Raw genomic sequence first — 14,021 nt, 5'->3', positions numbered from 1 at the left:
AAAGACAGAGAGAGAATGATAAAGGGCCAGATGAAAAGGAGCAGTGAATCTCGGTAAAAGGTATATGGATGGTACTTAAACCTTTCGAGCAACTTTTCTATGATTCTGAATTATATTAAAATTAAAAGTTACCAAAAATGGCTTTTAAAAGCTGTGCTCTGGGGCAGGAGTAGATGGGTTTAGAGAGAATCGTAAGACCTTGCCAAGCTGAATTTTTGGTGTGAGGTGTTGATGGGCCCCATTAACCTCCCACCCGCTGCTCTGCCTGCTGGGCTTCCGGGAGGCACACAAGCGACAGGTGCACTTGAAACTTTCCAATCCCAGGTCAAGTCTCTAAGAGAGCTACGGTGTCAAGGGTTGTAACCAAAGCCCTAATTACTAACCTAAAGGGACAGTCACTCTTTCCCAGCCTGGGGGGAATGCTTCACTGACCGGCACTGACCTGGAATGCCCCCCCCCCATGTGATCAGGGGCCTGGGTTGTCCGTTTTCACATGCTAGGGTCACTCACTTAAAACCTGCTGCTTCTAATGGTTCATGTGGCTGGGTCCCAGACCTCTCACCCACAAATTCTTTATAGGTCAGTGAAGATACGAAAGGAGCAAACAAACTTGTGTAGGAAGATTCTGAGGCCTTTCAGTGCCCTCTGATGCAGGTGGGAACAGGCTTCGCAGATGAGTTCAGAGAACAGGCCCAGTTCAAATAACTCACAGCGTTGCAATAAAAATGTGGCTTAGGGCAACAGGCCTGTGGGTTGGGAGACGCCTCTCCAAGTGCTTGCTAGAGCTACAAATATGGGTCTGGTCTTCAGTAAACAATTTCTGATCTCCTTTAGGCATGACCTAATTTCACCTGGCACTTGGTCCGCGGCCTCTGTTGGTTTTGTGCTAAAGACACGTGAGGACAGAACCAGCGCAAATATTTATTCTTCATGGTGTTGATTTAGAACATATTGTACAGATAGCAAATGGGCGTGGGTTCCACAGCTATGGCTCTTGGAGTATAGACACAGCTGTCTTTACTGACACTTTCGAATATTTTATAAAGCATATTAGCTTTGACTTAGAGTAAGTCTACTTTTATTAGTGCCAGACTTGCCTAAGGGTCTTGGGGTGGTTCAACATGTAAACTTTAGAGTCACGGAATCTTAAAACTGGGAGGTCATCTGGTCCACACCCATCGCTGTCTATGTGGACACGGACGCCTGGGGGGAGTTAACCAACTTAATCCGTGGGCAATGGAGTAGTGGTAGGTTTGTGATTACAACAGAAGCTTCACTGAAAAAAATCAATCAATAGTGGACTTAATAAATTATGGTAAATGCTTATAATACGTAATGTTATATGTAAGATAGGGTTTTATGTTCAGATGCACAAAGATGTCTAGAAATCAATTAAAATATGTATTGTGAGCTCATGTTAAGTGAAATAAAACAAGTTGTACAGCAGCTTATATGGCGTTATCTGATTTTTGCAGCAATATATACTTTTGGTAACTACGCCGGCACATGTGCACTGGCTAGAGATCCATAATTAGAGTAAACGGCATCTACCTTCAGGTCTTCTCGGCAGGGTTGGATTTTCTATTGTTTACATTTCTGTTACCGTTTGAATTTTTTACTATGTGTGCACTACTTTTGCAACAAAAAAAGTTTAAGATTTTTAAAAAGAAAATGAAAAAAACAGAGAACAAAACCCACCCAGGTCTATTGTTTCCTGGCTCTTTGCTCTCTTTGAAAATGCACAAGGTGGCCCCACGAGGCGACGGGAGCCATGACAGCTGGACTGTAGGCGACGGGTAGGTATCATCGGCCTCACCAACTACTAGCCCTCACGCTCTCTGGGCGTCAGGACACCACAGTGCTCTGAATCGTGGACCCCGATGTCCTAGAAAACAGCCAGCAATCTGAGGGGCAGCCCATGACTTAAACCTCTGGCTTCCACAACATTTATGTTTCCCCATGCCTCGATTTCCTCATTTATACAAGTTTCCTGGCGTGCGGGGTTCTGGTGAGAAAGAAATCATAAAAACAATTTGTGTTGTCCCTGGGGGGGGCCATCTGCGGCGCTGGCACTAAAGAATCCCCAGGGCGGCTGTGAAAACTTCCCGGCGGTTTTATGGGGACAGCCAGCAGGCAAAGTCCATCTTGGGCAGGTGCAAGACAACTATTTACAGCCTGAGAAGGCCCTGAGGCCCGCTCAGGAAACCTGATTACTCTATTTACGACGACTTTGTCAGCCAAAGACAAAGTGCCACAGCTCAGTCAATGGCAGAAGCTTCGGGGAAAGTGAACACGCTCTCCCAGGACCCTGGGGTGGGTGGGAGGGGCTGGGGACAGACACAAATCAACCCCTCCCCTCCGTCAACAAGAAACATGGAAACACAAGGCTGGTACGCCACAGAGTGGAGACAAATGTGAATTTGGCAGCCGAGCCTGGGCTTGGGGGAGGCAGGGGACGGGTTTGCGATCGTTTTACACTGTGTGGCACTTCGGAGACGGTCTGAGGGCTCGTTCCCAGAGTCTGTGTCACTGTGGTCTGCTTAAAAACAGGGAGCTTTGCTCTGGCCAGTGTGGCTCAGTTGGTTGAGCACCTTCCCATGCACCAAAAGGTCACCGGTTCGATTCCTGGTCAGGGCACATGTCCAGGTTGCAGTCTTGGTCCCCACTGGGCACCGTGCAGGAGGCAGAAGATCAATGTTTCTCTCTCATGAGTGTTTCTATCTCTCTCTCCTTCTCCCTCTCCTCTCTCTCTAAAATTAATAAAAACATATTAAAAACAAAAATAGGGAGCTTTAGAAGCCAAGGCCGCTCTTTGCGGCACAAACACTAGTGAGACCACAATGGCAGGGGCCCTGGCTGGTCGTCAACAAAATGTTTCTGAAAGGATGTACGTAGCGGAGCGGGACAGAGGAAGTCCTGGCACAGGCCCGGGAGGGGAGGCACTTCTGGAGGAAAGCCCAGCGAAGCTTTCATGGGTTCTCATGGGGGCTGCAGGGGATAATGGAGGAATTTCAATTGCTCGTTAAATACATCTCTTCCGTTTGAATTTTCACAAAGAGCATAAATTTTTGTAAGCAGAAAAAAAAGAGTGGAAATGAATATACACAAGGAGCTCGCTGGGCAAAGTGTCCTTTGCTAGCAGATTAATCGGCCCTGATGTAGGCAGAAAAGAAATCAATAATTTCTCTGAGGGATGCCCCTGCCATAAAGGAGCCTTGTAAATTATCTTTGGGTAGCATATTCACCGGCCCTTCATTTCTCAGCCTATCTTCAAATGTCAATATTTTTGCATTTCAGGTTTTCCTAAAGAGAGGCACACGTCATTCAATTGCATTTGCCAGAAATGGCAAACAAGAGGACTGGAAGCTTGCAGAAGGATGGGGCCTTCCAGCCACGGATGACACATGGCTGGGCAAGCTCTGTCCTTGCCCCCCAGGTGTCCTTGGGAAGGCTCACGTGACCAACAAGACCTCATAAACCAGTCAAATAATGCCTGTCTCCCTCCACTGGGTCTGTAGAAAATGCCTTAAACATCTGAGTTCATCCTGGGAGAGGCTGTCATGGTGGCAAAGAATTCGGGTGCTGGGTCTGACCGGCCTCCACACCTTGCTCCATGTCTGACAGCTGGCCGAGGCCCCCGAAGGACCTGTATCCCCAAGGTGGCCTCAGATCCTGCTAAGCAGCTTGTGGGGTGGGAGTGGGGAGAGCTGAGGGAGCTTACGAAAGAGACGATCGCAGCAAGAAACAGAACTCAGAAGCCCTCAGAGAGGGGCAGCAGGGCTTAGTGGTTAAAAGTGAGGCCTCTAGAGCCAAGCCTCCTGGGTTCAAATCCCGATGCCTCCATTTGCCAGTGTGTGGCCTGAGGCAAGGCACCTAGTGTCTCTGAACCTTGGTTTCCCCGTCTCCCAGGGTTGTGTGAAGGATTAAATGAGCAAATACACACAAAAATGCCAAGAATGCATTAAGCACTGTATCGAATGCCCACTACTATTACCGTCATTCCACAAGGTCTGGGGCTCTGCATGTCCTTCCTGCCGGCCTCCGGTGCAGAAAGCAACACGTTTCTCATGCGTTGCTTCTCCTTGGGCTCAAGCCAGGTTGCCTCCCTGTCTCTAGGCATTTGGAGAAGATCCTACTCATGAATGATCCGGGGTCTGCAGATTGCTCGTGCCTGCCCAGCACGTAAAGAAAGGCAGCCTCCCAGCATCTCTCAGGGGAACAGGTATGGCTACAGAGATTACGGGACAGACTGGAGCACAAGGGACACTGAGACTTGCCCAGAGTCACAGCTAGCAGACAGAGCCAGCCTTAGGACAGGTTTCCCCAGGGCAGGTTAAAAGGACTGTTCCTCAACAATAGCCACTGTTACTTCTTACACACTGCAATAAATCATTGTCCACACACGTGCTCTCATTTGATCTCACAAGGGCAGGACAACCCTGGTCTCCCCTGAGCCTCGCTCCCACCTTCCAGCTCTGATCACTGAATCAGAAGACTGTGCTCAGATGGCCACGAACAATATTCTAAGATTTGAGGTATAATCAAAACCATCAATTACACAAGCTGGGAGAACACCCAGCCCTTTCCTTTACCTTCAAAAGTCATTATTAGGGGAATATTGTCCCTTTTTAAGGAAACAGATCTCACGATTGCCTGAGGCCACACAGCTTGTGGGCTCCAGAACGGGAACTTGAACTTGGCCTCCTGGCTCCACATCCATAGGAAAGGGCCTCTGGCTCACTGGTCAGACCCAGAAGATGGGGCTGAGGCAGGGGACACAGGAAGAGTTGTCCGCTCTTGCCTCTCCTCAGCCCTCTCCCCTTTATAAGGGGCTCCTTTGACACCCGCTCTTTCCTGTGCTCGGACCCCTGGCCTACCTGCCTCGCAATCCAGCCTCCCTCATCTGGGTCACAGACCCCTTCTTCCCCTCAGTGCTGGGTCTCAGAGCAGGTTGTGGGCACAGAGATGCCTCCATGGTCCACAAAATAAGGAAATAGGCCCTGGGGGGAGGTGCTGAAGCTGCCAGCACCCCGATTGGGACACAAGGTTATGTAATCAAAGACAAAGATCCCGGCTCACTGAACCCAGCCATTCTGCTCTCCTGGGACTGACCCATAGTTGCCACTGATTGGGTGTGGCCCTTGCAGAGAGGGAAACCACAAAATTCTCTTTCTCTAAAACCTGGGCTTGCAGCCGGGGGCTCCCTCTTGAAGCATTTCTCCCATTAAACATCACAAAGAGACAAACAGAAATCAGAGCCTCACTCCCTGTCATGAACCATCTCACTCCCCCCCTCGCTCATCGCCCCCCCCAGCCTAACACCTACACTGCTCAGCTTGCCCTGAAAGCTTTGCACACATGCCGCCGGCATGGCACGTGGAGGGGACGACACATGGAGGGGACAGACGTGGAGGCCTGCTGTCATGAGCTTGTGCTCACTCGTTGCATGAGACGCGAGAAAAAGGCTGCAGCTGCTCATGGCACGAATTGGAAAAAATACAGGCAGAGGCAAAACACGCAGACACACGCCCTCTAGCAAATGCATGTTGTTTTACAGCCAGTTCTGTGTCTCCCACCCACTACCATGTGTTCCCGGGAACGGAAAAGGCAGATCGCGCCGGGGGGGGGGGGGAGGGGAGGCGACAAGGCCACACGCTGTGGGAAAACAGAGAAAAAGGGTTGTGACAACTGGTGGAAAAGGGGTGATGAGCTTTAGAGCTTTGGGGGACTAAAGAGCAGGTTGTAGAGAGAGAACTGCAAACAACTGAAGACTAAGTATTCTACAGAAGCAGCCATTTCCCCAAGGGGCCAACAAATACCATGAGTGCGAGGTCATTCCTTTCAGACACATGACTGCTTCAAGTTTCAGAATTACCCACTCACAGGAAATGGTCCACGTCAATAAAATATCAGCATCTTAAAACACACACACACAAATGCAAACTTATTTTTTTTCTAGACCAGTGCTGAATGCTAGGAAGTCTACGAGTGCCTTCATTTTTAAAAATATATGTCAGCATTTTTATCTGTGTTTCAATGCTCACTGGGCTGAATTACACAAGTGCTGACCTCTGTCCGGGGACATGTTTTCCTGCACTGCACAAAGCCACAGGGACACCAGTGGCTTCCCAGGTCCCCTGCACCTGACGGCCAGGCACAGCAGGGATGCAAACGCCATGGCGATGACAATGACTTGGAGAAATGCTTCTGTACTCACATTTGTCCCTGGGGAAGCCGAAGGAAAGGTGGGATTCGACTGAGGAAATGACCTTGCTGGAATGGCTGCATAGGATGTTCCAAGATTTGAGGCATAATCTAAACAATAAATCACACAACACTGGGTGAAAACCTCGTTATTTACTTTACCTTCAAAAGTCGTTATTAGGACATAAGTGGGAAGAAAAAATTGAAAATTCCCTCTTAACATACTGATTAGTGATTGTCATGATTATACTTCTGGGCATGCTGACAACCAGCAGAGCTTTATGTCTGAAATAGGTCAGAAAACGTACAAGGGCCCAGACAGCAGGCCCAGTGCATTTCAGTGTCCTGGGGTCTATTTGCATTATAGATGCATGAGAAGGGCGCAGAAGGGAAGTCTGGTTATTACAGAGAGGACGTGATAAGCCTTTGGGAAGCTGGTGTCTGGTTCCGGCTGCTGACCTGCGGGCCCTCACTCACCTTCGCTCCCAGCAGGGTTATAAACGGCTGTGCTGTTGGGAGAGGCACACAGAGTTCCCTCTGCCGAACCGAGCACACATCGGACACCAGCGCTGGAGAGGAGTGAAAAGGGGAACCAGTTACTCAATAAGTTAAATAAAGAATTACCGTATGACCCAGAAATTCCACTCCTAGGAACAGACTCAAAATAGTTTAAAATAGTTTAAAATAGATGTTCAAACAAAAACTTGCACATGAATGTTCATAGCAGCACTATTCCCAGTAGCCAGAAGATAGAAACGCTCCAAATATAGATTAAAAAATTTATTGATAGATACATAAAATGCGATATATATACAGGGTGTCCCAAATATATACACACACACACACACACACACACTTTAACAGCTGATAGCTCAATTTTGAAGATGAAATGTATTTTAATAAACACTGCCTTTATAATTATTCAAAGTATGTATATACTTTTGGGACACCCTATATACATACACACACATATATGAATATTTTTTAGCCATAAAAAGGTGGTATATGCTATAATGTGGATGAACCTGAAAATATTATGCTAAGTGAAAAAACCGGTAACAAAAGGCCCCATAGTACATGATTCCATTTACATGAAATGTCCAGAAAATCAAATCTACACAGATAGAAAGCAGATTAGTGATTGTCAGGGGTTCGGGAGAAGGGGAGGGTGAAGGGGAATGAGAAGTGTGTGCTTAATTGGGTGTGGGGGCGATGGAAACATTCTGGAACTAGACAGTGGTAACATTGGCACAACCTCGTGAATGTGCTAAATACCACTGAATTTTATACTTTACATCAATTTGACCGCAATAAAAAAAAAAGGGGGGGGGGGAGCCAGAGAAGACCTTTTTAAAATCATTGTGTTAAAATACACATAAAATTTACCCACCTAACCACTTTGAAACATATGATTCGGTGGCATTAAGCACATTCACCCTGTTTTGCAACCATCACCACCATCCATCTCCAGAACTCTTTTCATCTTGCAAAACTGAAACTCTCCACCCATTGAACAACATCTCTCCATTTCCCCTGTCCCCAGCCCCTGGCAACCACCACTCTGCTTTCTGTCTCTCTGAACCTGACTCCTCTAGGTACTTCCTGTAAGTGGAATCATACAGCTTTTGTCCTTTGAGGTGTGGCTTCTGTCACTGAGCCTAATGTCCCCAAGGTTCCCCATATTGTGGCATGTTTCAGAAATTTTTTCCTTTTTAATGCTGAATAATATTCCAGTGTATGTGTCTACCACATTTACCGATTCGTCTGGTGGGGACATTTGGGTTGTTTCCACCTTCCCAGCTATTGTGAATAAGAAAGGGAGGCTTTCTGCATGTGCTCATTTCAAAACAACCCCATCCTCTGTCCTACATCCCTGGGCAGGTGTCCTCTCCTCTCTGGTCTCCGGTGTCTGCCTTTGCTCCCCACCATCTATTCCCAGCACGGCAGTCAGGGGCCTGCTCGGTAGAGCCGGAGCTCATCACGCCTTTGCTCAGCCCACCAACACTCCAGTCACACTCAAAGCAATAGCGAAAGTCCTTACAACAAGCCTGAGGGGCTCAGGATCTGGCTCTGGCACTTTCCGGCCCCTCACCCGGTGGGCACTCCACTCTGGTCACACTGATGCTGCCTGACCAACCCAGGGCCACACTGGGGCCGTGGAACTTGCTTTCTCCTTTGCAGGAGTGCATGTCCCCCAGACAGCGACGAGCTCCTTCCATCCCCTCCTGAGGAGTCGGTGCTCAGCAAGGCTCCCTCCCCATTTAAAATGCAAGGCACACACATACTCTCACACATATACGCACACACTTCCTGTCCCTGCCCTGACAGTTGTTTTCTGCTTAGCATTTACCACCAGGGGCGCTATATAAATTCACTGTGTATTTTATCATCCGATCCCCCCACTGAGTATAAGCTCCCTGAGGACAGGGACTTTGCCTGGGCTGTTCTCTGCTGCTTGCCCAGCACCTACAATGAGGCAGGGCATAGGGCAGGTGCTCAGTGAAGATTCGTTGGGTGGTGCATGAACCTGTTCTCCTGGACAGCACTTACTTTTCAGAGAAGACCAGGCATTTCTGAGCATGTAGCTTCCCTTTCACATGCAGCTCCCAGTCCTAGGCCAGAAGGAGAGAAAAATGACGGAAGCAGAACTGAGTCCACGGGAAGGCAGAGGTGAGTGCAGGCTCCCCTGCCAGGCGGGATCTCAGTGTGCCCCGAGGCTGGACCAATCCTGCGGACACATCTCCTCCCCTCCTCCGCTCCCTCCCGGGTTCCTCACCCGCTGCTGCTCCAACCAGCCCTCACTCCATTGGCACTACCTACACAGCCCATGCCCACCTTGGACGGGAGCCCAGATTCACAAGCCTGATTCCCTCTTCCCCTCTCAGGGGACCCTTAGTCCCACCAAACCTCCAACCCATTTCCATATCCAGATGGGAGAATCTGGCAGGTGCACTCACAGTGAGTTGCAAAACTTTAGAAAAGGCTTAGGAGAGACAAAGGTGATGGAGATCACCTCTCATGTCAGCCAGCCCCCTCCAGAGGCTGGAGGTGAGAGGGTGGGTTCCACCTGAGTGACAAGATGCACTTTCACCGTGGGACCCCAGCAGAGGGGAGTGACACAGTGCAGTGTGACTGCCACTAAGTAGGGGTCATTCTGAAATGCAGATGGGAGGAGACAGAGGCAGGATGGCTTAAGAGGCACACACTCTGGGAGGGCCACACCCATATTCAAATCTCCACTCTGCCACTTTCTAGCTATGGGGCCCCGGACAAGTCATTTCATCTCTCTGGGCCTCAGTTTTCACATCTGTAAAGTGAGAATAATACCCGTATCAACTCTGGAAACAGAAAAAGTTGAATATATGTTCACTGTTGTTATTGCTTTGAAATATTTCACTGCCTCATCAATACATTTTGGGGGGAAATTTATACTATAATGGACCTTTGTCTGCTGGAGTTGAAGCATTTTACAATTAATAGGAAGTGTCATGTGGCTCTGTCTCCATTTCGCAGATGGGGACGCTGAGGCCCTCTATGGAAATTTATCCAGGTCCCACAGGAGAATTTCTCTCTTGCCCGATCCAAAATTCTGCTCACTTTCCCCTCCTTTTAAACTCAGTACAATATAAGTAGTCCAGGAATAGTAAATTCTAAGTGTACCAGAGAGAAAAAGCCTTCTTCAAGGAGGCAGAAGATTCTAGGTCCCAAGTCCCTCCTCTGTACCCCAGGCGAGGTCACTTGACCCCCAATCCCCTCAGCTATAGACATGGGTAAGAATTTCTTACTTGTCTTAAAGCATTGGCCCTGGTACATTTCTGAAATTCCTTTTGGTTCTAATACCTATGATTTTAACCAAGGGCACAGATGGCAACGTTTCGTTACCCAGTCCCCAGAGGTACCGGTTCCTCCCCCACAGACAGGGAGAGTTGGGTGGCGGTGACGAACCCACCCAGGCTCCATCGATGGCTCCTAGACGGTCTTGGATGACTCACCTTTAGATCAAATACCTTCTTGTCGCAGATGCTACAGATGTGTGGCAGGTGGAGAGGGGCCACCCCGTGAAAGTCATTCAGCTCGTGAGCCTGCAGGGGCCTCATGGACAGCATGGCCTGCTCCTCCTTGGCCCGCCGACGGGCACCACTGAAACCCTGCTTGCTGTTGTTCAGCCGACCCCCGAAGGAAGGAGGGGTCCTGTCTGAGGTGGGCTCCTCGGGGTCATACAGCTCGTAGGGCTGGCTGGCGGGTGGAGGCCACAGGCTGGGGCCGGCTGTGAGCTCGGGCTTGCTCTGGCCCGAGAATCCATGGGGGCTGTCCCATTGGCTGTTTGGACCTACCTCACCTTTCAGGCCCCCCGCTGGCTCAGCCACAAAGCCCCCCGCCACATGCGACCCTTGGGAGTTGGCTGCGTAGAAGTCTTTGGGAAAGGCAGCCTGGCTCTCTTGGCCTGACTGGCTGTAGTGTCCCTCATAGGTCACGCTGCCCGACGTGGAGGCCGAGGTTGGCAGGAAGAGGGGCTGACCATCTGTTTCGGAGCCATAGGCCTGGCCGGAGGTGGCTTTGCCATACTCGTAGAATCCTGCTGGGGTGGGACCCGTCCCGGTCTTGCCGATGCCCAGGAGGACGGCCGACTGGGCGGGGGTCTGCGGCATGACACCGCTGAAGGGGTGCACCACCACGGCGTTGGGGGGCTGGCTGGGCAGGCTCACCGACGGCCCTGGGCCTCGTGTCTGGCCCGGGGGCGAGAAGGCAATTGTGTTCGAGGGAAACCGGGCACTGGGCACGCTCGCAGCATGTTGGGGCACCCCGGTATGGCTGTGGGGAGCACTGATCACAGACGGATGCCTCAGCTGGTTGAAGAGAGGCTGGGACATGGCCACTTTGGAGAGGACTTGGTTCAGGACGGTGGCGGCTGCAGTGTTGTTGGTGACAGCTGTCTGTGCCAACTTCAGCCGGTGGAGGGTGAGCTGGGCTTGCAGTTGAGCCAGCTGGAGACTGGCAGGCGAAGGGAGCAGAGGGGTCGGGTTACTGACCGAGAACGGGTTCTTGTCCAGGAGCTTGGCGGCACTGCAGGAAGACAGGGGTCGAGATGCACAGCTGGCTCTCACCGAGGAGGCCAGGGGGCTCTTTCTGGGCTTAACTGTGGTCCCCTCCCTGTAAACAAGACCCTCCCCCACAGGGCTCCACCTATAAGTGAGTCTGCTAAAACCTGTGCTCACACATACACATCACTTAAAACTAAAACTCCAACAGAAAAATTATTATACAACAGAGTGTTCAGTCTCACTGGTGATCAAAGAGATATAAGCTATGACCATTAGAAACAAATATTTGTCTAGCTAAGTGGCACATTTTTAGAAAATGGAGTAGTGCTCAGTGCTGGTGTGAGATAAAGTGGAATGGACACATGTCAACGGCTGTCAAAAACTCACACAACTTTGTTGAAAGGAAGCCACGTAATTTAACGCACTCCTTGTAGCCATATGCCCTAACCCAATAATTCAATTCTACGAATCTATCCTAAGAAAGGGAGCTAAAATTCAGACAAAGCTTGATGCCCAAAGACGTTTAATAGTACTTCACTATTTAAGAGTCCATAGTTGAAAATTACAAATATCCAATAACAGGATATTTAAACTGAGTAAACTGTGATACAGCTATGGGATGAAATACTAAGTAGACATTTACTCCTGGTGTTTAAGTTTCTACTTCACTATGTAATATTTAAGACATTCAAAACAGTGTACCTGGCACCGAGCTTAAGACAGAAAACATTCCGACACACACAATGTTCTTTGGGTGCCCACTCTCCCCATCCGGCCCTGACCCCCATTGTTGCCAACGCAGACACCATCTTGAATTTGGTAAGATCATGATTTACCCCCCGCCCCAAAAAAATTAGTGACATGAGAAAATCCATATACTCTAATGTCGGGTGACAAAAGCAGGCTTCAAAACTGCAAACAGAACGAACTGTGTGTGTGCCCACCAAACACATGTTTACCCTTGTTCTCACTTCCCATCCCAGAGCAGAAGGAATCATGCTCCCTCCAGCCCACTCTCAAACCCAACCAGCACAGGAAATAACCCAAAATGTACAAGAGAGGAATCCGGATTTGAGGTCACAGGCAGTGGTGGGCGCGCACGGACTCTTCCTCCAGGGGCGGTCTGTCTGAGCGTGTGCCTTCCGTGTGACCTCTGCTGGTTGCTTACGGTGCGTTCTGGACCAAAACTCAGGATGCATAAGGGGAGAGACTTTCTCAGAAGGTCTGGGATATGTGGTCACCACAGTCAGGGCTCTTTTGTAAGACCTTATTTCTTGGGCCTTAAATATCTCCTTTTAAAAAACTGATTTCAGAGAGAGGAAGGGAGAGGGAGAGAGAGAGAAACATTGATGAGAGAGAAACATTGATCGGCCGCCTCTTGCACGCCCCCTCCTGCAGCTCAAGCCGGCAAAATGAACATGTGCCCTGATCAGGAATCGAACCGGTGGCCTCTTGGTACATGGCATGATGCCCAACCAACTGAGCCACCCCAGCCGGGGCGAAACGTCCTTTCTGGGAAATGTGTTTGGGATGTTGATGAACTGCAGTTCCCAGGATATTTGAATGGGGAGAACGGGGCTGCATTTGAAACGGGGATCACCATGGACGACCCGGGCTCTTTTCAGCACGCCCACGGAAGTGTGGAGTGGCAACCACAAAGCTGGGACACTGCAGACGAGGAAGGTTTCCACTGTCGCAGGTTCCGCGCGGTAAAAGTCTGACGACAATGAAACAAAGGAGAGAAGCTGGGGGTTGGGCATGGTTCAGGAGAACAGGGGGGACGTGGCAAGCGTGTGGCATGTGTCACATCTCTCCTTTGGAGGCACTTTGAGGAAAGCAAGCTTCTGCCTGGGTTGGCGCTTTGCATTGGTCTAGGAAAACGGAGGGGGGTGAACAGGGGAGGGTCTTATACTGACTGCGATACTGCTGTGTGGCCGGTGCTGCGTTATTTCATTAGACTTTGGGCTACTCTCTCCCATCCTGTGAGGAATCAAGAATTCCCTCTAAGTCATTAAAGAGAGACTGCCTTTGCAGGGCCAACAGCCCTGCTGTGCCCCGAGGGCAGGATGAGCTGGCTGCATTTTAAGATATTGGGGGGCTGGGGGTTCTAGGTTCAAGGTGGTCACAACCCTTTTCCCCTCTGCTGGTTGCAGCAGAGCCCCGGTGGCCGCAGGGGGACCCAGGCACGAATCATGGTGGGGGGGAGGCGCTAACTGTCTACGTAGGGGAGGATATGAACGGAAGACGAGGGCGGTCAGGAGTCTGATGAGAGACTTCTGCTTGTGTAGCATTAAGTAGCTGAGCTTTAGAAAAGCAATTAAGCTTAACACAAAACCCTGCCCACAGGAGCCAGCCCTTCCTACCAGGTTTGTCCTCAATGCGGCCTGTCCTTGCTAACAAGGCGACAATGAGGTGCCAACTTGGTTTCCATGACCAGAGTGAGGAGAGGTTGGTTTTGTTTTTCCGGGAGAAGTCAGCTGTATTTTCTAAAGCTGTATTTTTCTGGGCTGGAGGGAGCTCTTGCTGCAGAGCCTCCCTCACCTCTGAAAGAGCCTCCTTTCCAGCCTCGAAGGTCGGCCATGGGAAACGAGTGCCGTTCCGAACGCAGCCCAGGTTACAGGGGATTTAGCCCCTCAGGTCCAGCATGAAATAACACCACTTTCTTCTCGACTTCCGCTCTGCCTGGCAAATTCTTATTGCCCCCAACTTTAATCAACCTTGAGTGGAAGTGATTTCACACGAATTATCAGAGCTAGAGACCTCTTTTGGACCACA

The 14,021-nt window shown here is 49.9% G+C and overlaps 1 protein-coding gene across 1 annotated transcript in view; it reads right to left on the bottom strand.

Annotated features, from left to right (window-relative positions):
* RBM20 (RNA binding motif protein 20) overlaps window positions 1–14,021 on the bottom strand; it is a 158,590-nt gene that overhangs the window by 35,727 nt on the left and 108,842 nt on the right. The window contains exons 2-5 of the mRNA XM_016212098.2: window positions 10,197–11,268; window positions 8,755–8,816; window positions 6,682–6,773; window positions 6,218–6,315 (exon numbers count right to left, since the gene is read on the bottom strand). Coding sequence (XP_016067584.2) covers window positions 6,218–6,315; window positions 6,682–6,773; window positions 8,755–8,816; window positions 10,197–11,268 — 1,324 coding nt within the window. The remainder of the gene's footprint in view (window positions 1–6,217; window positions 6,316–6,681; window positions 6,774–8,754; window positions 8,817–10,196; window positions 11,269–14,021) is intronic.

The sequence above is a fragment of the Miniopterus natalensis genome, chromosome 14 (genome assembly GCF_054644295.1).
Source record: "Miniopterus natalensis isolate mMinNat1 chromosome 14, mMinNat1.hap1, whole genome shotgun sequence".
In the NCBI taxonomy this organism is placed as follows: Eukaryota; Metazoa; Chordata; class Mammalia; order Chiroptera; family Miniopteridae; genus Miniopterus; species Miniopterus natalensis.
Note: the sequence above shows the minus strand (reverse complement) of the source record. Positions and strands in the feature narration are given on the sequence as shown.